This window comes from Salmo salar, chromosome 22 (assembly GCF_965601325.2).
Source record: "Salmo salar chromosome 22, fSalSal1, whole genome shotgun sequence".
In the NCBI taxonomy this organism is placed as follows: Eukaryota; Metazoa; Chordata; class Actinopteri; order Salmoniformes; family Salmonidae; genus Salmo; species Salmo salar.
Window position 1 is genome coordinate 60077340 of NC_138312.1, and position 21193 is coordinate 60098532.

Genomic DNA, 21193 nt, shown 5'->3' on the forward strand with positions numbered 1-21193 from the left:
CTTCTCAGTGTCATTGTCTCTCCAACCCCCACTGTACTTAACTCAAACGTTTTTTCCACATTATAGACGGGTTAGCTGACAACGAAAACAATGGGGCAGAATGCAGTGTGTTGTGATTCTGAACGGTCAAAGAGCTAGCGACAATGACAAGAAGCTGCCATGTGGGGAGTCATGGGTGGCTTGTTTTTTATCTTTTGATTGTCACGTCTATGCTAATATGGTTAAAATTCACAGTAGCTTGCTAACCAACAACTGGAATGATGTATTTGAGACAAGTGCTCATTGCGCAAATGTATGTTTTCAATAAACATTAAAGATAAAATATAGTTTAGATGTTGTAGCCAATCAAAGCCAACCCCATCTTGTTTTGCTCCATAGTTGCGCGTGTTTGTTGCTAAACAACCAAGCAGTCTTTTTCTATGTTCTTGTGTTTTATGATTTGGATCATGTGTGTGCGTGTGACTAGAGAGAGCTAGTGCTAAATAAAATGGTTTGTTTCCCTTATCTGCTGAATCACTAGACATGTGAAAGGAATTGTTATTCTAGAAGCACATGGACAACGCTATTGAAATACAGAGTTAAGCCTAGTTAGTTTATTACATTAAAATGGGCTTTGCTCTGGGCCTGTTAGGGCACATGATTTCTTAGAGTATATATTGACGATCACATTTAATGTGCATCCCCGCATCCTACGCGGGATGGAAACAGGATTCACCCCCCCCCAAAAAATCTACCAACTTCTGTTAAAAAAATAAAACAAAACAGAACTGATCCCTACACTGGCTCAAGGGGAACTTGGGAGGGCAGGTCTTCCAGTACCCCTTGCAAGTCTTAAGATATAAAATCAATAAGTTCCAAAATCTTTTCTGCCTCAGCCACAATAATATCCAGTTTCTTAGACTTATTTGAGACTTGTGCTGTACAGATTAACTGTGGCAATAATCCTTAACACACAGGGTATCTTTTGTGTGGCAGCATACATTTACTACAGGCTGTCCAATACCATCACTTGTTTTCTCAATTCTTTTAATCGCCTCCGCATAGGAGATTCCATTGACCTCAATCTCCTTCACCCTTACAGGGCACTCCAGGAACTCAGTATCATGATCCCCACCACAATTACAACACTGTCGTCCTTCTACACACCGTTCTTCAGTGTACTCGGTTCGTCTGCGCGCGCGCCACACACACACACACACACACACACACACACACACTTGAAACATGGTCAAATCCTTTACAATTCTTACATTGGGAAGAAAGCTCTTACAGCGTAGCTTACATAACCAAGCTTCACATGCGTAGCTATTTGCTCTTTATAAAAAATACAAAAATAAAACAGGACCACCAGATTTTCTTATCTTCCTCCATTCAACTGAATACTCAAACAGGTTTCCACACGCATCCCAACAACAAGCGATTCATTATCACACGCACACATATCCTCCCCTCCAATTTCAGCCAATTTCCGTTTTTGTTCCAGGTTTTGATATTACTGTTGTCCATTCAGAACATTCATCTTCACCAATTATTTCTCCACGCGCTACTCGATTCGAACTCGGCATCCACTTCCGCCATCTTCCCTCCCACCTCATCAGTTCGTCCCTCGGGTAACACCACTTCCTTGTCTTGTACCTGCAAAGGATGTGACGCAATGTCATTATCATAATTTATGCCGATATTATTTCATAGAGCTCGACCAATGAGCGCTGTCCACTTTCACCACCTGCTAGGAAGAGAATTCTATCATTCCAAACATTCTTCCCCCTTTTCGTTTTTACACCGAACTTCCTAAGTTTTTTTGTCGGACCGCTTAGCCATTGTTTTTCAACTCACCTCGGACACCAAACAATTAAATTGGTCCGTTGCTTTTTTCTTGTTCTTCTGCTGTGGATTGAGACTGAGCCAGGATTGTTAGCGTTATTATCGGCGCGAATATAACTGGGAAGATCCCAAAGTGGCGCTGTAAGGAAGGTGGTATGTACCCTGTAACTAGGCTGCTGGAACACTGGGTCGATGCTCAGACACTTTACTAACCTTCAATGCATGCTTGTTGCGTGACAATTCATCAATGACATTGTTTTAAAACTGAAAGTAGAGGGGGAAAATGAAGTGTGAATAATGATTTAATGATTGGGAGACGATCAGTAACATCATTTCTGAGTATTAGTAGGCAAAATAACGTTGGAATTTGAAGAAACCGTGTCATAATAAGTCGTACACGTTTTATGTACCCTCCTGTGTTAACTAGTCCTAGTTACATGGGAAATGGGATAAAGTTGTAACGTTGAAAATCTCATGAGAGAGAAATGTCAGATAGTGTAGACTATATGAAAGTGGTTTTCCTGAAGAAGAAAAAACGAATCCAGGAAAGGTATCTTCGGAATGTTGAGTGTGGGAAGCGAGAGAAGCCGACGGGACTAGTGCGTGTTAGAGCATTACAGTGGAGGCTGGTGACGCCAACAAAATCAGGAGGACCGGAGACTCACGGTATAGGCACGGACCTCAGACGACAAAAAGCTTGTTTGAAAAAACGTCTAAGACAAATTATTTTAACCTAAAACATTTATCAAAGGCATTTTATAGTAAAATATTAATCTAGGAAGTAGCAGTGTGCAGGACAGGCTCATCATGGAGGTATTGTGTTGGAGAAGAGCTCAACAAATCCACTCAGGGCAGGACAGGATTGTACTGTTAAAGATGTGCAGTTAGACTAAACCGCCAACACATAAAATGATCACTTATCTCCCCTATTTATTGCAGGATGGTGATATGTGATGAATCAACATAGACACTAGTTCATTTTGAATATTAGTTTAATAACAATTTAAAACAAGTTTAAAGAATCAACACTTCATCACTCCCAAAATGTACACGAGCTAACTCGTATGTAAACATTGAACATAGTGTAAACAACAATAGATAAATGAGTAGTAAACAAGTAGGTTGTTATTATTACTAAAGCATCATTTCAGGTGAACAATAACGACAAACCAGCGGTGTCCAACCAGACCAGCAATAGATCTACTGGGGGAGCAGACTTCTATTCCAGACCAGTAATAGATCTACTGGGGGAGCAGACTTCTATTCCAGACCAGTAATAGATCTACTGGGGGAGCAGACTTCTATTCCAGACCAGTAATAGATCTACTGGGGGAGCAGACTTCTATTCCAGACCAGTAATAGATCTACTGGGGGAGCAGACTTCTATTCCAGACCAGTAATAGATCTACTGGGGGAGCAGACTTCTATTCCAGACCAGTAATAGATCTACTGGGGGAGCAGACTTCTATTCCAGACCAGTAATAGATCTACTGGGGGAGCAGACTTCTATTCCAGACCAGTAATAGATCTACTGGGGGAGCAGACTTCTATTCCAGACCAGTAATAGATCTACTGGGGGAGCAGACTTCTATTCCAGACCAGTAATAGATCTACTGGGGGAGCAGACTTCTATTCCAGACCAGTAATAGATCTACTGGGGGAGCAGACTTCTATTCCAGACCAGTAATAGATCTACTGGGGGAGCAGACTTCTATTCCAGACCAGTAATAGATCTACTGGGGGAGCAGACTTCTATTCCAGACCAGTAATAGATCTACTGGGGGAGAAGACTTCTATTCCAGACCAGCAATAATACACATGATTATCAACTCACTAGATTTGATAAGTTGAATTAGGTGTGTTATTGCAGGGCTGGAACCTAACCCAGCACACCCAGCAGACCTCCAGCAGGGTTGGTCTGCTCCAATTATAATTGGTTTATACATTGCGTGTGATGTTTAACTGTATTTTTTGTGCTAACATTGGTACACATAATCCATGGTAAATAGGATATTCCCTAAGTCTCAGGTTTGGGACATTCATTGGTATCTCACTCCATCATTTCCATGTATGACGAAAGAATAATCCGAAGAAACAGGCTTCATTTTACTCAAATTCGACAGCACTGAATAATATGTTGTTGTTTGATTTTATTTTATTAGGATCTCTTTTAGTCCTTATGTGAACTAATCTTCCAAGAGTCATTAAAATATAATTTTTAATTCTGTTATCTCTCCTTCCTCAAAGTTTTCCATGCTAGGGACTGGAACTCTACCTGACAGCTGGAAATTAGCTAGCTGATTTATATTTCATTAACTTGGCTAAACAGTTTGTAAAGTTAGCTAGCTTGCTAGCTAGCAGCTTATTTGAGTTAGCCTGTAAAGCGGCGTACTGTAGCTAACTAGCTAATAATATATATATATTTTTTTTACTTACTTACTTTAATATGTTCTGTCTCTGATTTAATTGAGCTCCCTATTTTTCTGGTGGTAGTGCGCAGCCAGCCAGCAGGCAAAAAGTGCGTATGTCACGTTTTGAGCTAAGCACGCTTCTAAATCATACTTGTGCATTGCAAGGGGAGGAAGCCGTCCATTACTATGCAGGTCAATGGGAGCTAGAACCACAAGCCTCTATAGTATTGCATCGGAGGCTTCGCAGCCAGAGGAGAATGTGAAATTCCTCAACTCCGGCTATACCGTGGCGCTAACCCTAGAGGGTGCTGTTGAGACTACTGTAGACCTTCATTGCAAAACATTGTGTTTTAATCAGGTATTTGGTGACGTGACTATATTTAGTATAGTTTTATCTATGAAGGATAACTTTTATGTTTGAGTAGGATGAGCCTCGACTGGATCAATGAGTTTCACTACTTCATTCATCGGTTCTGTCAGGATAACGGTACCAACCGACACATGAGTTCTGTTAGTGGGTACAAATTACACATTCTGCAAGACACGAGACACTGGTAAATACTGCATCCTGCTTGGAGCATGTTATAACACAGTAATAAGAAATGGTTAAACGTGAAACACTACGTGAAACGCTATAGTAAGCATGTAGTCCATTTTCGTCATAGTCCATAAAGATTACAGTTAATCTAAATCTAAATCTTTCTTTTCAGGTTGTTGTGAAGAATGGAGACGCCTTTGGATGTTCTGTCAAGAGCTGCGTCGTTAGTGCATGCAGATGATGAGAAACGTAAGTTTGCTCCTAATACAGTATCTGGGAAGAACTGTGTGTGTGTGTGTGTGTGTGTGTGTGTGTGTGTGTGTGTGTGTGTGTGTGTGTGTGCCGTCGGGCTTTTGTGTCTGATATACTTGAGCCTCTAAGCTACTGTCTCTGGTCAGATAATGGTGTCTGATAAACTTGTACATCTAAGCTACTGTCTCTGGTCAGATAATGGTGTCTGATAAACTTGTACATCTAAGCTACTGCCTCTGGTCAGATAATGGTGTCTGATATACTTGAGCCTCTAAGCTACTGTCTCTGGTCAGATAATGGTGACTATTTGTGGGAAGTGCTCGTTATACTGTATGTAGCTAGGCAAATTAGGATTACCACATGCAACTGCCATCAGGACCCTGTTGAGTAGGCACTGGCATGGCCTTAGACCTACTACTGGCCTTGCCTTGGCCCCAGCCCCTTACCTTACCCCTGGCCCTACCCTAGCCTGGCCCTATCCTAGCCCTTTCCTAGTCCTACCTTTGACCTACGCTGGCCCTATCCTAGTTTAGTTGTACCCTAGTCTAGTTCTACCCTGGCCCTATTCTAGTCTAGTTCTATCCTAGTTTAGTTCTACTCTAGTCTAGTTCTACCCTGGCCCTATCCTAGTCCTACCCTGGACCTACCCTAGTCTAGTTCTACCCTAGTCTAGTTCTACCCTAGTCTAGTCCTACCCTGGCCCTACCGTGGCCTAGCTTCTTTCCCCTGTCCCAGTCCTACCATTCTCCTGTCCTTGTCCCAGTCCTGCCCTACTAGTGTTGCACAGTATACCCAAAACCTCTGTACAATTTTCTATACTAGAACATGAGAAACGGTTCGGTACGCAACCCTTGTATGCAAAGTAGTGCTGATTACAAAGCTGATTGTCACACAAACTTTATCCATTCCTTTCGTCTCCCCCGTCTCACGTCTCTCCCAGTCCAGATCAGCCTCTAACCCTGGCCCTACCCTGGCCCTATTGCTAGCCTAGCCTGGACCTATCTTTTTTCCCTGTCCCTGTCCTACCATTCTCCTGTTCCCGTCTCCCATCTCTCCCAGTCCAGATCAGCCTCTAACCCTGGCCCTATTGCTAGCCTTGCCTGGACCTATCTTTTTTCCCTGTCCCAGTCCTACCATTCTCCTGTTCCCGCCTCATGTCTCTCCCAGTCCAGATCAGCCTCTAACCCTGGCCCTATTGCTAGCCTTGCCTGGACCTATCTTTTTTCCCTGTCCCAGTCCTACCATTCTCCTGTTCCCGCCTCATGTCTCTCCCAGTCCAGATCAGCCTCTAATCGACTGTGTGTCTCCTCTGCCTCACGTCTCTCCCAGTCAAGATCAGCCTCTAACAGATCTGTGTCTAGAATAATAGTGGAGACATCAAAACTATGAAATGACACATATGGAATCATGTACTAACCAGAAAAGTGTTAAACAAATCAAAATATATTTTAGATTCTTCAAAGTAGCCACCCTTTGCCTTGATGACAGCTTTACAAACTCTTGGCATGGAATGCCTTTCAATTAACAGGTGTGCCTTTTTAAAAGTAAATTTGTGGAATTTCTTTGTGACAAGGTAGGAGTGGTATACAGAAGATCCCCTATGTGGTAAAAGACGAAGTCCATATTATGGCAAGAACAGCTCAAATAAGAAAAAACGACAGTCCATCATTACTTTAAGTCATGAAGGTCAGAAAATCCTGAACATTTCAAGAACCTTTAAAGTTTCTTCAAGTGCAGTCGCAAAAACCATTAAGCGCTATGATGAAACTGGCTCTCATGAGGACCGCCACAGGAAAGGAAGACCCAGAGTTACCTCTGCTGCAGAGGACAAGTTCATTAGTTAACTGCACCTCAGATTACAGTCCAAATAAATACTTCGCAGAGTTCAAGTAACAGACACATCTCAACATCAACTGTTCAGAGGAGACTGTGTGAATCAGGCCTTCATGGTAGAATTGCTGCAAAGAAACCACTACTAAAGGACACCAATAAGAAGAAGAGACTTGCTTGGGCTGAAAAACACGAGCAATGGACATTAGACCGGTGGAAATCTGTAGTTTGGCCTGAAGAGTCAAATTTTGAGATTTTTGGTTCCAACCGCCGTGTCTTTGTGAGACGCAGAGTAGGTGAACAGATGATCTCCGCATGTGTGGTTCCCACCGTGAAGCATGGAGGAGGTGGTGTGATGGTGTGGGGGGTGCTATGCTGGTAATGCTGTCTGTGATTTATTTAGAATTCAAGGCACACTTAACCAGCATGGCTACCACAGCATTCTGCAGCGATACGCCATCCCATCTGGTTTGCACTTAGTGTGACTATCATTTATTTTTCAGCAGGACAATGACCCAACACACCTCCAGGCCTGTGTAAGGGCTATTTGACCAAGAAGGAGAGTGATGGATTGTTGCATCAGATGACCTGGCCTCCACAATCACCTGACCTCAACCCAATTGAAATGGTCTGGGATGAGTTGGACCACGGTGTGAAGGAAAAGCAGCCAACAAGTGCTCAGCATATGTGGGAACGCCTTAAGCATTCCAGGTGAAGCTGGTTGACAGAATGCCAAGAGTGTGCAAAGATGTCATCAAGTCAAAGGGTGGCTGCTTTAAAGAATTTCAAATATAAAATATATTTTGATGAACACTTTTTTGGGTTACTACATGATTCCATATGTGTTATTTCATAGTTGTCTCCAGTATTATTCTACAATGTAGAAAATAGTAAAAATAAAGAAAAACCATTGAATGAGTAGGTGTGTCAACGTTTGACTGGTACTGTGTGTGTGTCTGTCTGTCTGTCTGTCTGTCTGTCTGTCTGTCTGTCTGTCTGTCTGTCTGTCTGTCTGTCTGTCTGTCTGTCTGTCTGTCTGTCTGTCTGTCTGTCTGTCTGTCTGTCTGTCTGTCTGTCTGTCTGTCTGTCTGTCTGTCTGTGTGGTGTGTTATATGGGGGATTGTAAATGAAGTTGATAATTACATTGATGGAAGCTACAATCTATCCGCAATGTTAAAGCGGATCCACACACACACACACACACACACACACACACACACACACACACACACACACACACACACACACACACACACACACAATGTTGTTGTTTAGTTATATATATATTTTTTTACCAAAGTCAAATATAATTGATTCATTAATTGCTTCATTCATGCATACAACAACAAGAAATGGCCCTTCTGTGACTTTGTCTAATACGCTTTTGGTTTTCTGACCGTGGTATCGTTTTGATATCAAGTATTGTGCTACTAAACTTGGTATCAGTATCAAAGTCAAAATTCTGGTATCGTGAAAGCCCTACCCCAGTCCTACCCAAGCCCTAGGCCTTACAGTCACTCCTTATGGCTGTATCAACACATAATCATGCTTCAATACTGGCTAGAAAATTCCTTCCTAGATTAAGCAGCAGCAAATCCTTCTCAGCAGGCCTGCAGTCTGGCTAGAGCTAGGAGTACAGACAGGCAGTCTGGCTAGAGCTAGGAGTACAGACAGGCAGTCTGGCTAGAGCTAGGAGTACAGACAGGCAGTCTGGCTAGAGCTAGGAGTACAGACAGGCAGTCTGGCTAGAGCTAGGAGTACAGACAGGCAGTCTGGCTAGAGCTAGGAGTACAGACAGGCAGTCTGGCTAGAGCTAGGAGTACAGACAGGCAGTCTGGCTAGAGCTAGGAGTACAGACAGGCAGTCTGGCTAGAGCTAGGAGTACAGACAGGCAGTCTGGCTAGAGCTAGGAGTACAGACAGGCAGTCTGGCTAGGGGTACAGACAGACAGGCAGTCTGGCTAGAGCTAGGAGTACAGACAGGCAGTCTGGCTAGGGGTACAGACAGACAGGCAGTCTGGCTAGAGCTAGGAGTACAGACAGGCAGTCTGGCTAGAGCTAGGAGTACAGACAGGCAGTCTGGCTAGAGCTAGGAGTACAGACAGGCAGTCTGGCTAGGGGTACATACAGACAGGCAGTCTGGCTAGGGGTACATACAGACAGGCAGTCTGGCTAGAGCTAGGAGTACAGACAGGCAGTCTGGCTAGAGCTAGGAGTACAGACAGGCAGCTCAACACTCACTAGCAGGAAGAAAGAAAATGCACTTTCATTCAGGGTTTTATATTCTATTTGTATTTTAAGTACTTCTGCAGGGGTGGTCTGTGTTTTCTTGCAATACTTTTTTTCATCTTCTTGGGGCGGCAGGGTAGCCTAGTGGTTAGAGTGTAGTGGTGGCAGGTAGCCTAGTGGTTAGAGTGTTGGACTAGTAACCGAAAGGTTGCAAGATGGGAATCCCCGAGCTGACAAGGTAAAAATCTGTCGTTCTGCCCCTGAACAAGGCAGTTAACCCACTGTTCCTAGGCTGTCATTGAAAATAAGAATTTGTTCTTAACTGACTGGCCTAGTTAAATAAAGTTTAGATTAAAAATAAAAAACAAATATTAAAATGAGAGTTGTGCACTATAAAGGGAATAGGGTGCCATTTGGGACTCAGATATTGAGAAGCATGACATGAGAAGACCAGAGTGGTGCTCTCACCACCACCAATACAGGAGACATGAGAAGACCAGAGTGGTGCCCTCAGCACCACCAATACAGGAGACATGAGAAGACCAGAGTGGTGCTCTCACCACCACCAATACAGGAGACATGAGAAGACCAGAGTGGTGCTCTCACCACCACCAATACAGGAGACATGAGAAGACCAGAGTGGTGCCCTCAGCACCACCAATACAGGAGACATGAGAAGACCAGAGTGGTGCCCACACCACCACCAATACAGGAGACATGAGAAGACCAGAGTGGTGCTCTCACCACCACCAATACAGGAGACATGAGAAGACCAGAGTGGTGCTCTCGCCACCACCAATACAGGAGACATGAGAAGACCAGAGTGGTGCTCTCGCCACCACCAAGCTACCATACTCGGTTCCCAGAGCCAGACAGAAGCATGGCCTGGCAGACACTCGTCCATTCAAACAGGACGAACAACCATCTACACATGGATTCCAGGCCTGTCTGATAGAAACTCTACCACTGAAGATCAGAGGGCTGGTATTCACAAAGAGACTCAGGTAAGAGTAGGATTGTTGATCTAGAGTCAGGTCCCTCCTGTCCATATAGTCTTGAGTTATTCATTATAAGCTAAAAGTCTAAACTGATCCTAGATCTGCACAGAGAGACTGGGCCCTGAAGCTTTCCATGGACTCGTCACTCTACACTAGGGCTGCACACTCTTGGCATTCTCTCAACCAGCTTCATGAGGTAGTCACCTGGAATTATTTTTCCAACAGTCTTGAAGGACTTCCCACATATGCTGAGCACTTGTTCGCTGCTTTTCCTTCACTCTGCGGTCCAACTCATCCCAAATCATCTCAATTGTGTTGAGGTTGGGTGATTGTGGAGGCCAGGTCATCTGACGCAGCACTCCATCACTCTCCTTCTTGGTCAAATAGCCCTTACACAGCCTGGAGCCATGAGTGTGCAAAGCTGTCATTAAGGCAAAGGGTGGCTACTTTGAAGAATCTCAAATATAAAATATATATTTTAACACTTTTTTGGTTACTACATGATTCCATATGTGTTATTTCCTAGTTTTGATGTCTTCACTATTATTTTACAAATAATAGTGAAAAAAATAAAGAAAAACCCTGGAATGAGTAGGTGTGTCCAAACTTTTGACTGGTACTTTACATTTTCCACGGCTTGACTATTAAAAAAAAGATGTATATATTGGTCAACCAAGAGCCTATCAACCAAACCATCGACTAAATAGGGTAAGCCCTACTCCACACACAGAACAACTAGCAGGTGGCAACTTTTTTTATTTCTATTTAACCTTTATTTAACTAGGCTAGTCAGTTAGAACAAATTCTTATTTACACTGTCAGCCTATCAGGGAACACTGGGTTAACTGTCAGCCTATCAGGGAACAGTGGGTTAACTGTAGGCCTACCAGGGAACACTGGGTTAACTGTCAGCCTATCAGGGAACACTGGGTTAACTGTCAGCCTATCAGGGAACACTGGGTTAACTGTCAGCCTATCAGGGAACACTGGGTTAACTGTCAGCCTATCAGGGAACACTGGGTTAACTGTCAGCCTATCAGGGAACACTGGGTTAACTGTCAGCCTATCAGGGAACACTGGGTTAACTGTCAGCCTATCAGGGAACACTGGGTTAACTGTCAGCCTATCAGGGAACACTGGGTTAACTGTCAGCCTATCAGGGAACACTGGGTTAACTGTCAGCCTATCAGGGAACACTGGGTTAACTGTCAGCCTATCAGGGAACAGTGGGTTAACTGTCAGCCTATCAGGGAACACTGGGTTAACTGTCAGCCTATCAGGGAACAGTGGGTTAACTGTCAGCCTACCGGGGAACACTGGGTTAACTGTCAGCCTACCGGGGAACAGTGGGTTAACTGTCAGCCTATCAGGGAACAGTGGGTTAACTGTTGGTCTACCGGGGAACACTGGGTTAACTGTTGGTCTACCGGGGAACACTGGGTTAACTGTCAGCCTACCGGGGAACACTGGGTTAACTGTCAGCCTACCGGGGAACACTGGGTTAACTGTCAGCCTATCAGGGAACAGTGGGTTAACTGTCAGCCTATCAGGGAACAGTGGGTTAACTGTCAGTCTACCGGGGAACACTGGGTTAACTGTCAGCCTACCGGGGAACACTGGGTTAACTGTCAGCCTACCGGGGAACACTGGGTTAACTGTCAGCCTACCGGGGAACACTGGGTTAACTGTCAGCCTATCAGGGAACAGTGGGTTAACTGTCAGCCTATCAGGGAACAGTGGGTTAACTGTCAGCCTATCAGGGAACAGTGGGTTAACTGTTGGTCTACCGGGGAACACTGGGTTAACTGTTGGTCTACCGGGGAACACTGGGTTAACTGTCAGCCTACCGGGGAACACTGGGTTAACTGTCAGCCTACCGGGGAACACTGGGTTAACTGTCAGCCTATCAGGGAACAGTGGGTTAACTGTCAGCCTATCAGGGAACAGTGGGTTAACTGTCAGTCTACCGGGGAACACTGGGTTAACTGTCAGCCTACCGGGGAACACTGGGTTAACTGTCAGCCTACCGGGGAACACTGGGTTAACTGTCAGCCTATCAGGGAACAGTGGGTTAACTGTCAGCCTATCAGGGAACAGTGGGTTAACTGTCAGCCTATCAGGGAACACTGGGTTAACTGTCAGCCTACCGGGGAACACTGAGTTAACTGTCAGCCTACCGGGGAACACTGAGTTAACTGTAGGTCTACCAGGGAACACTGGGTTAACTGTCAGCCTATCAGGGAACACTGGGTTAACTGTCAGCCTACTGGGGAACACTGGGTTAACTGTCAGCCTATCAGGGAACACTGGGTTAACTGTCAGCCTACCGGGGAACACTGGGTTAACTGTCAGCCTACCGGGGAACACTGGGTTAACTGTAGGCCTACCGGGGAACACTGGGTTAACTGCCGGCCTACCGGGGAACACTGGGTTAACTGTAGGCCTACCGGGGAACACTGGGTTAACTGTCAGCCTACCGGGGAACAGTGGGTTAACTGTTGGTCTACCGGGGAACAGTGGGTTAACTGTCAGCCTACCAGGGAACAGTGGGTTAACTGTCAGCCTATCAGGGAACAGTGGGTTAACTGTCAGCCTACCGGGGAACAGTGGGTTAACTGTAGGCCTACCGGGGAACAGTGGGTTAACTGCCGGCCTACCGGGGAACAGTGGGTTAACTGTCAGCCTATCATGGAACAGTGGGTTAACTGTAGGCCTACCGGGGAACAGTGGGTTAACTGTCAGCCTTACCGGGGAACAGTGGGTTAACTGTCAGCCTATCAGGGAACAGTGGGTTAACTGTAGGCCTACCGGGGAACAGTGGGTTAACTGTCAGCCTACCGGGGAACAGTGGGTTAACTGTTGGTCTACCGGGGAACAGTGGGTTAACTGTAGGCCTACCGGGGAACAGTGGGTTAACTGTCAGCCTACCGGGGAACACTGGGTTAACTGTCAGCCTACCGGGGAACAGTGGGTTAACTGTCAGCCTACCGGGGAACACTGGGTTAACTGTCAGCCTACCGGGGAACACTGGGTTAACTGTCGGCCTACCGGGGAACACTGGGTTAACTGCCGGCCTACCGGGGAACACTGGGTTAACTGCCGGCCTACCGGGGAACACTGGGTTAACTGCCGGCCTACCGGGGAACACTGGGTTAACTGCCGGCCTACCGGGGAACACTGGGTTAACTGCCGGCCTACCGGGGAACAGTGGGTTAACTGTCGGCCTACCGGGGAACAGTGGGTTAACTGTTGGTCTACCGGGGAACAGTGGGTTAACTGTAGGCCTACCGGGGAACAGTGGGTTAACTGTCAGCCTTACCGGGGAACAGTGGGTTAACTGTCAGCCTATCAGGGAACAGTGGGTTAACTGTAGGCCTACCGGGGAACAGTGGGTGAACTGCCGGCCTACCGGGGAACAGTGGGTTAACTGTCAGCCTATCAGGGAACAGTGGGTTAACTGTAGGCCTACCGGGGAACAGTGGGTTAACTGTTGGTCTACCGGGGAACAGTGGGTTAACTGTTGGTCTACCGGGGAACAGTGGGTTAACTGTTGGTCTACCGGGGAACAGTGGGTTAACTGCTGGCCTACCGGGGAACACTGGGTTAACTGCCGGCCTACCGGGGAACACTGGGTTAACTGCTGGCCTACCGGGGAACACTGGGTTAACTGCCGGCCTACCGGGGAACACTGGGTTAACTGCCGGCCTACCGGGGAACAGTGGGTTAACTGTCAGCCTACCAGGGAACAGTGGGTTAACTGTCGGTCTACCGGGGAACAGTGGGTTAACTGTTGGTCTACCGGGGAACAGTGGGTTAACTGCTGGCCTACCAGGGAACAGTGGGTTAACTGTCAGCCTACCGGGGAACAGTGGGTTAACTGTCAGCCTTACCGGGGAACAGTGGGTTAACTGTCAGCCCTACCGGGGAACAGTGGGTTAACTGTCAGCCTACCAGGGAACAGTGGGTTAACTGTCAGCCTATCAGGGAACAGTGGGTTAACTGTAGGCCTACCGGGGAACAGTGGGTTAACTGTAGGCCTACCAGGGAACAGTGGGTTAACTGTCTTGTTCAGGGGCAGAATGACATATTTATACCTTGTCAGCTCGGGGGATTCAATCCAGCAACCTTTCGGTTACTAGTCCAACGCTCTAACCACTGATATAGAGATAGACATAAACGGAGGGAGAAAGATGGACAGCAGGGCTTTGGTCTAAAGTAGTACACTATATTGGGCCTTGGTCTAAAGTAGTACACTATATAGGGCCCTCGTCAAAAGTAGTACACTATATAGGGTCCTGGTCTAAAGTAGTACACTATACAGGGCCCTGGTCTAAAGTAGTGCACTATATAGGGCCCTGGTCTAAAGTAGTGCACTATATAGGGTCCTGGTCTAAAGTAGTGCACTATATAGGGCCCTGGTCTAAAGTAGTGCACTATATAGGGAATAGGGTGCCATTTGAGATGCAGACTCATGGGAACATAGTGAGAGCTCCTCTGGCCTTCTCCCCATGTCCCCTGCTGGCCTTTTGTTCTCCCTGGGCTGATGATGCCACTGTGTTGTGGTTGTGCGTGGTCTCTTTGTCCCAACACAATACAGATGACCTGTTTCCACAATAGACCTCAGCAGCACAGACCCAGAGCACAGCCCCATAGCCCAGAGCACAGCCCCATAGCCCAGAGCACAGCCCCATAGCCCAGAGCACAGCCCCATAGCCCAGAGCACAGCCCCATAGCCCAGAGCACAACCCCATAGCCCAGAGCACAAACCCATAGCCCAGAGCACAGCCCCATAGCCCAGAGCACAACCCCATAGCCCAGAGCACAACCCCATAGCCCAGAGCACAGCCCCATAGCCCAGAGCACAACCCCATAGCCCAGAGCACAACCCCATAGCCCAGAGCACAAACCCATAGCCCAGAGCACAGCCCCATAGCCCAGAGCACAGCCCCATAGCCCAGAGCACAGCCCCATAGCCCAGAGCACAGCCCCATAGCCCAGAGCACAAACCCATAGCCCAGAGCACAGCCCCATAGCCCAGAGCACAGCCCCATAGCCCAGAGCACAGCCCCATAGCCCAGAGCACAGCCCCATAGCCCAGAGCACAGCCCCATAGCCCAGAGCACAACCCCAGAGCCCAGAGCACAGCCCCATAGCCCAGAGCACAGCCCCATAGCACAGATCATATTCTACAATACTCTGCTCTACTATATTCTACAATACTCTACTCTACTATATTCTACAATACTCTACTATATTCTACAATACTCTACTCTACTATATTCTACAATACTCTACTATATTCTACAATACTCTACTCTACTATATTCTACAATACTCTACTCTACTATATTCTACAATACTCTACTCTACACCAAAGACAGTACAGTATGAAGATGGGAAGAAACTGCTTCTCCCAGTAAAAAGTGTGTCACTTTTTCAGGAGGTTGGAGTAATAAAATGTTCCACTACTTAAGACATTGGCTCAAATCTAGGTTGTGTCCCCTCATAGCCTGGTTCCTCTCTAGGTTTCTTCCTAGGTTTTGGCCTTTCTAGGGAGTTTTTTCCTAGCCACCGTGCTTCTACACCTGCATTGCTTGCTGTTTGGGGGTTTTAGGCTGGGTTTCTGTACAGTACTTTGAGATATCAGCTGATGTAAGAAGGGCTATATAAATACATTTGATTTAGATTTAGAGAAAATTAACAATTGAGGAAGATTTTTGTTTTACTTCTCTCATTGACCTCTTAAATCCCAAACCCCGGCCTGTTCTGTTTCACAAGTGTTCCTGCGATGTTGTGCCTCTGGGTTTACAAACTCTGTGACTACGCTACACTACTTCTGCTAAGAACACTGATGGGAGATGTTCCCTGGCCCAACTTTATCCCTTAGGCGGTATCTAGATTGTCATAAGGTTAGCAATGCTAACAACTACATGTAAAATCCCATAGTGAATGCTAGCTAAATGCTAAGGAATGCATGCAAACTTTTTTTATAGTCTCTGACATAACTATTTGCAGGACAGGCATCTCAGCTCATCAAGTTATACAAGTAACTAAAACAATGCTAACAACTACATGTAAAATCCCATAGTGAATGCTAGCTAAATGCTAGTTCTACAAGTAACTAAAACAATGCTAACAACTACATGTAAAATCCCATAGTGAATGCTAGCGAAATGCTAGTTCTACAAGTAACTAAAACAATGCTACTTGCAGTTTGCTGTACGCGCAAAACAAATCTTAGACAGTAAGGCTTTCTGTTGTTACCAAGATATACGTTTTTTAAAAACCTTTTTAACCTTAATTTAACCAGGAAAGTCAGTTAAGAACAAATTCTTATTTACAATGACGGCCTCCCAAAAGGCAAAAAGCCTCCTGCAGGGACGGGGGGGGGGGGTCAACAAATAAATAATAATAAAAAGAAATATAGGACAAAACGCACATCACGACAAGAGAGACATTTTCAATAACATTTTACAGTAGAATGTTGTACTCACTGGAAACTATTAATACAAGTATCCATTTTGGTGTTGTGTGAGCTAGTCTACACTACATCAACAAAAGTATGTGGACACCTGCTCGTCAAACATCTTATACTGCTGGCGATGCATGTAGCCACCCACAGCGCTGCATGTAGCCACCCACAGCGCTGCATGTAGCCACCCACAGCGCTGCATGTAGCCACCCACAGCGCTTCATGGAGCCACCCACAGCGCTGCATGTAGCCACCCACAGCGCTGCATGTAGCCACCCATAGCGCTGCATGTAGCCACCCACAGCGCTGCATGTAGCCACCCATAGCGATGCATGTAGCCACCCACAGCACTGCATGTAGCCACCCACGGCGCTGCATGAAGCCACCCACAGCACTGCATGTAGCCACCCACAGCACTGCATGTAGCCACCCACAGCGCTGCATGAAGCCACCCACAGCGCTGCATGTAGCCTCCCACGGCGCTGCATGTAGCCACCCACGGCGCTGCATGTAGCCACCCACGGCGCTGCATGTAGCCACCCACGGCGCTGCATGTAGCCACCCACGGCGCTGCATGTAGCCACCCACGGCGCTGCATGTAGCCACCCACGGCGCTGCATGTAGCCACCCACGGCGCTGCATGTAGCCACCCACGGCGCTGCATGTAGCCACCCACGGCGCTGCATGAAGCCACCCACGGCGCTGCATGTAGCCACCCACGGCACTGCATGTAGCCACCCACAGCGCTGCATGTAGCCACCCACAGCGCTGCATGTAGCCACCCACAGCGCTGCATGTAGCCACCCACAGCGCTGCATGAAGCCACCCACAGCGCTGCATGTAGCCACCCACAGCGCTGCATGTAGCCACCCACAGCGCTGCATGTAGCCACCCACAGCGCTGCATGTAGCCACCCACAGCACTCTGCATGGAGGACTAGGAGGTTTTTCCTCCATGAGATGTTTCCAACAGCAGCCTTTTAATGGTCCTGTCCTGGCCTGTCCTGTCCTGCTCGTTGGCCAGCCTCTCTGGCATGTCGACTAAGGAATCACGTCAGCTCTGTTCATTACATTTCTATGTGCAACGTTCCTCAACATTTGCCTGTTGAATGTCGTCCTGCCCTACCTTACCCTGCCCTTCCCATCTACCTGCCAGGTAGAGGTAGAGGGGGAGAGAGAGTCCATTTTATTAGGCCTATAGTGCATTTGGAAAAGTATTCAGACCGTGTTACTTTTTTTTCCACATTTTGTTACGTTACAGCCGTATTCTAAAATGGATTCAATTATTTTTTCCCCTCATCAATCTAAACACAATACTCCATAATTACAAAGCAAAAATAGGTTTGTAGAATTTTTAGCAAATGTAAAAAAAAAAATATTTATTTATATATATTTTTTTATACATTTGCTAAAAATTCGATATATATATATATATATATATATATATAATCACATTTACATAAGTATTCAGACCCTTTACTCAGTACTTTGTTGAAGCACCTTTGGCAGTGATTACAGTCTGGAGTCTTCTTGGGTATGACACTACAAGCTTGGCACCCCTGTATTTGGGGAGTTTCTCCCATTCTTCTCTGCAGATCCTCTCAAGCTCTGTCAGGTTGGATGAGGAGCGTCGCTGCACAGTTATTTTCAGGTCTCTCCAAAGATGTTTGATTGGGTTCAAGTCCGGGCTCTGGCTGGGCCACTCAAGGACATTCAGAGACTTGTCCCGAAGCCACTCCTGCGTTGTCTTGGATGTGTGCTTAGGGTCGTTGTCCTGTTGGAAGGTGAACCTTCACCCCCAGTCTGAGGTTCTGAGTGCTCTGGAGCAGGTTTTCATCAAGGATCTCTCTGTACTTTTCTCCGGTCATATTTCCCTCGATCCTGACTAGTCTCCCAGTCCCTGCTGCTGAAAAACATCTCCACAGCATGATGCTGACACCACCATGTTTCATCATAGGGATGGTGGCAGGTTTCCTCCAGACGTGACGCTTGGCATTCAGGCAAAAGAGTTCAATCTTGGTTTCATCAGACCAGAGAATCTTGTTTCTCATGGTCTTAGAGTCCTTTAGGTGCCTTTCGGCAAACTACAAGCTGGCTGTCATGTCCCTTTTACTGAGGAGTGGCTTCCGTCTGGCCACTCTACCATAAAGGCCTGATTGGTGGAGTGCTGCAGAGATGGCTGTCCTTCTGGAAGGTTCTCCCATGTCCACAGAGGAACTCTTGAGCTCTGTCAGAGTGGCTGGGCGGCCAGCTCTAGGATGAGTCTTGGTGGTTCCAAACTTCTTCCATTTAAGAATGATGGAGGCCACTGTGTTCTCGGGGACCTTCAATGCTGCAGAAATGTTTTGGTACCCTTCCCCAGATCTGTGCCTTGACACAATCCTGTCATGGAGCTCTCAGACAATTCCTTCAACCTCATGGCTTGGTTTTTGCTCTGACATGCACTGTCAACCTGTTTTCGCTTTGTCATTATGGGGTATTGTGTGTAGATTAATGAGAATGTATATTTTAAAAAAAATCCATTTTAGAATAAGGCCGTAATGTAACAAAATGTGGAAAAAGTCAAGGGGTCTGAATACTTTCCGAATGCACTGTATGTGGTCTACAAAGGAAGGAAAATACAATCATGAGAATCTACTTTTATAGACAATGTACTGACGCACAGACAGCGCATTGCGCAAACAAAACAACCCTCGCAATATGAACTGGAATTACATGCATCACAATACAGTGGAAATATATCCAGGAAAGCCAAAGTTCCAAAAGCTGGCCATTAAATAGTGTATAAGGGATCATGCTAAATATTTTGCTATGACTTATGTGGATGATGTTAAAAATGTCTGTTGGTCTGATGTGATTAATAAGGAGCATTCAGATGCTGCACTTGATGAATTTATGAAATTGCTTCTTCCAATTATTGATAAACATACACCTGTTAAGAAACAGACTGTTTGAACTGTTAAGGCTCCATAGATTAATGAGGAATTGAAAAACTGTATGGTTGAAAGAGACGGGGCAAAAGGAGTGGCTAATAAATCTGGCTGCACATCAGACTGGCTGACTTACTGCAAATTGAGAAATTATGTGACTTAACTCGATGAAAAGAAAACAAAGTGGTATTATGAAGCTAAGATCAACGATATAAAGAATGGAATAAAAACTTGGAGTACTTTAAATGGAATTCTGGGCAGAAAGACAAATTCAACTACATCTTTCATCGAATCAGATGGTTTATCCATCACAAAACCATTTGATGTTGCCAATTATTTTTATGATTACTTCATTAGCAAAGCGGGCAAATTTATTCAGGAAGTACCAACGAACGCTGAGCCATCGTATTCATGCATTAAAAACTAATAATGAAAGAAAAGCAGTGCAAGTTTTTAATTTTGTAAAGTTAATGTGGGAGAGGTGGAGAAAATGTTATTGATCAATAATGACATTCCTCCTGGCATTGACAACTTAGATGGAAAGCTACTGAGGATGGTATCTGACTCTATAGCCACTCCTATCTGTCATATCTTTCATCTGAGCCTAGAGGAAAGTCTTTGTCCTCAGGCCTGGAGGGTAGCCAAAGTCGTTCCACTAACCAAGAGTGGAAAAGCGGCCTTTACTGGTTCTAACAGCAGACCTATCAGCTTGCTGCCAGCTCTCAGCAAACTGTTGAAAAAAATGGTGTTTGACCAAATACAATGCTATTTTTCTATAAACAAATTAACAACAGACTTTCAGCTTGCTCATAGAGAAGGGCACTCAACATGTACTGCACTGACACAAATGACTTGATGATTGGTTGAAAGAAATTGATAATAAGATGGTTGTGGGAGCTGTCCTGTTAGATTTCAGTGCAGCGTTTGATATTACTGGCCATGACCTGTTGTTGAGAACTCATGTGTTATGGCTTTTCAACCTCAGCTCTGAATCCACGATATGGCAATCTATCTAATAGAACTCAAAGGGTTTTCTTTAATGAAAAGCTTCTCTAATGTTAAACAGTGTAAAGTGTGGTGTACCGCAGGGCAGCTCTCTAGGCCCCCGACTCTTTTCTATTTTTACCAATGACCTGCCACTGGCATTAAACAAAGCATGTGTCCATGTATGCTGGTGATTCACCCATATACGCATCAGCAACCACAGCTAATGAAGTCACTGAAACCCTTAATATAGAGTTGCAGTCTGTTTTGGAATGGGTGGTCAGTAATAAACTGGTTCTGAACATCTCTAAAACTAAGAGTATTATATTCTAGACCTCAGCTGAATCTGGTAATGAATGGTGTGGCTGTTGAACAAGTTGAGGAGACTAAATTACTTGGTGTTACCTAAGTTTGTAAACTGTCATGGTCAAAACATATAGATTCAATTGTTGTAAAGATGGGGAGAGGTCTAGCCGTAATAAAGAGATGCTTTTTTGACACCACACTCCAAAAAGCAAGTCCCGCAGGCTCTAGTTTTGTCTAATCTTGATTGTGGTCCAGTCGTGTGGTCCAGTGCTGCAAGGAAAGACCTAGTTAAGCTGCAGCTGGTTCAGAACAGAACGGCACGTCTTGCTCTTCATTGTAATCAGAGGGCTGATATAAATACTATGCATGCCAGTCTCTCTTGGTTAAGAGTTGAGGAGAGACTGACTTCTTGTTTTTCTAA

The 21193-nt window shown here is 45.7% G+C and overlaps 1 protein-coding gene across 1 annotated transcript in view; it reads left to right on the forward strand.

The window, feature by feature from the left end:
* Window positions 1-1726: 1726 nt before the first annotated feature.
* vgll4b (vestigial-like family member 4b) overlaps window positions 1727-21193 on the forward strand; it is a 193842-nt gene continuing 174375 nt past the window's right edge. The window contains exons 1-2 of the mRNA XM_045705821.2: window positions 1727-1977; window positions 4946-5022. Coding sequence (XP_045561777.1) covers window positions 4959-5022 — 64 coding nt within the window. The 5' untranslated portion in view covers window positions 1727-1977; window positions 4946-4958. The remainder of the gene's footprint in view (window positions 1978-4945; window positions 5023-21193) is intronic.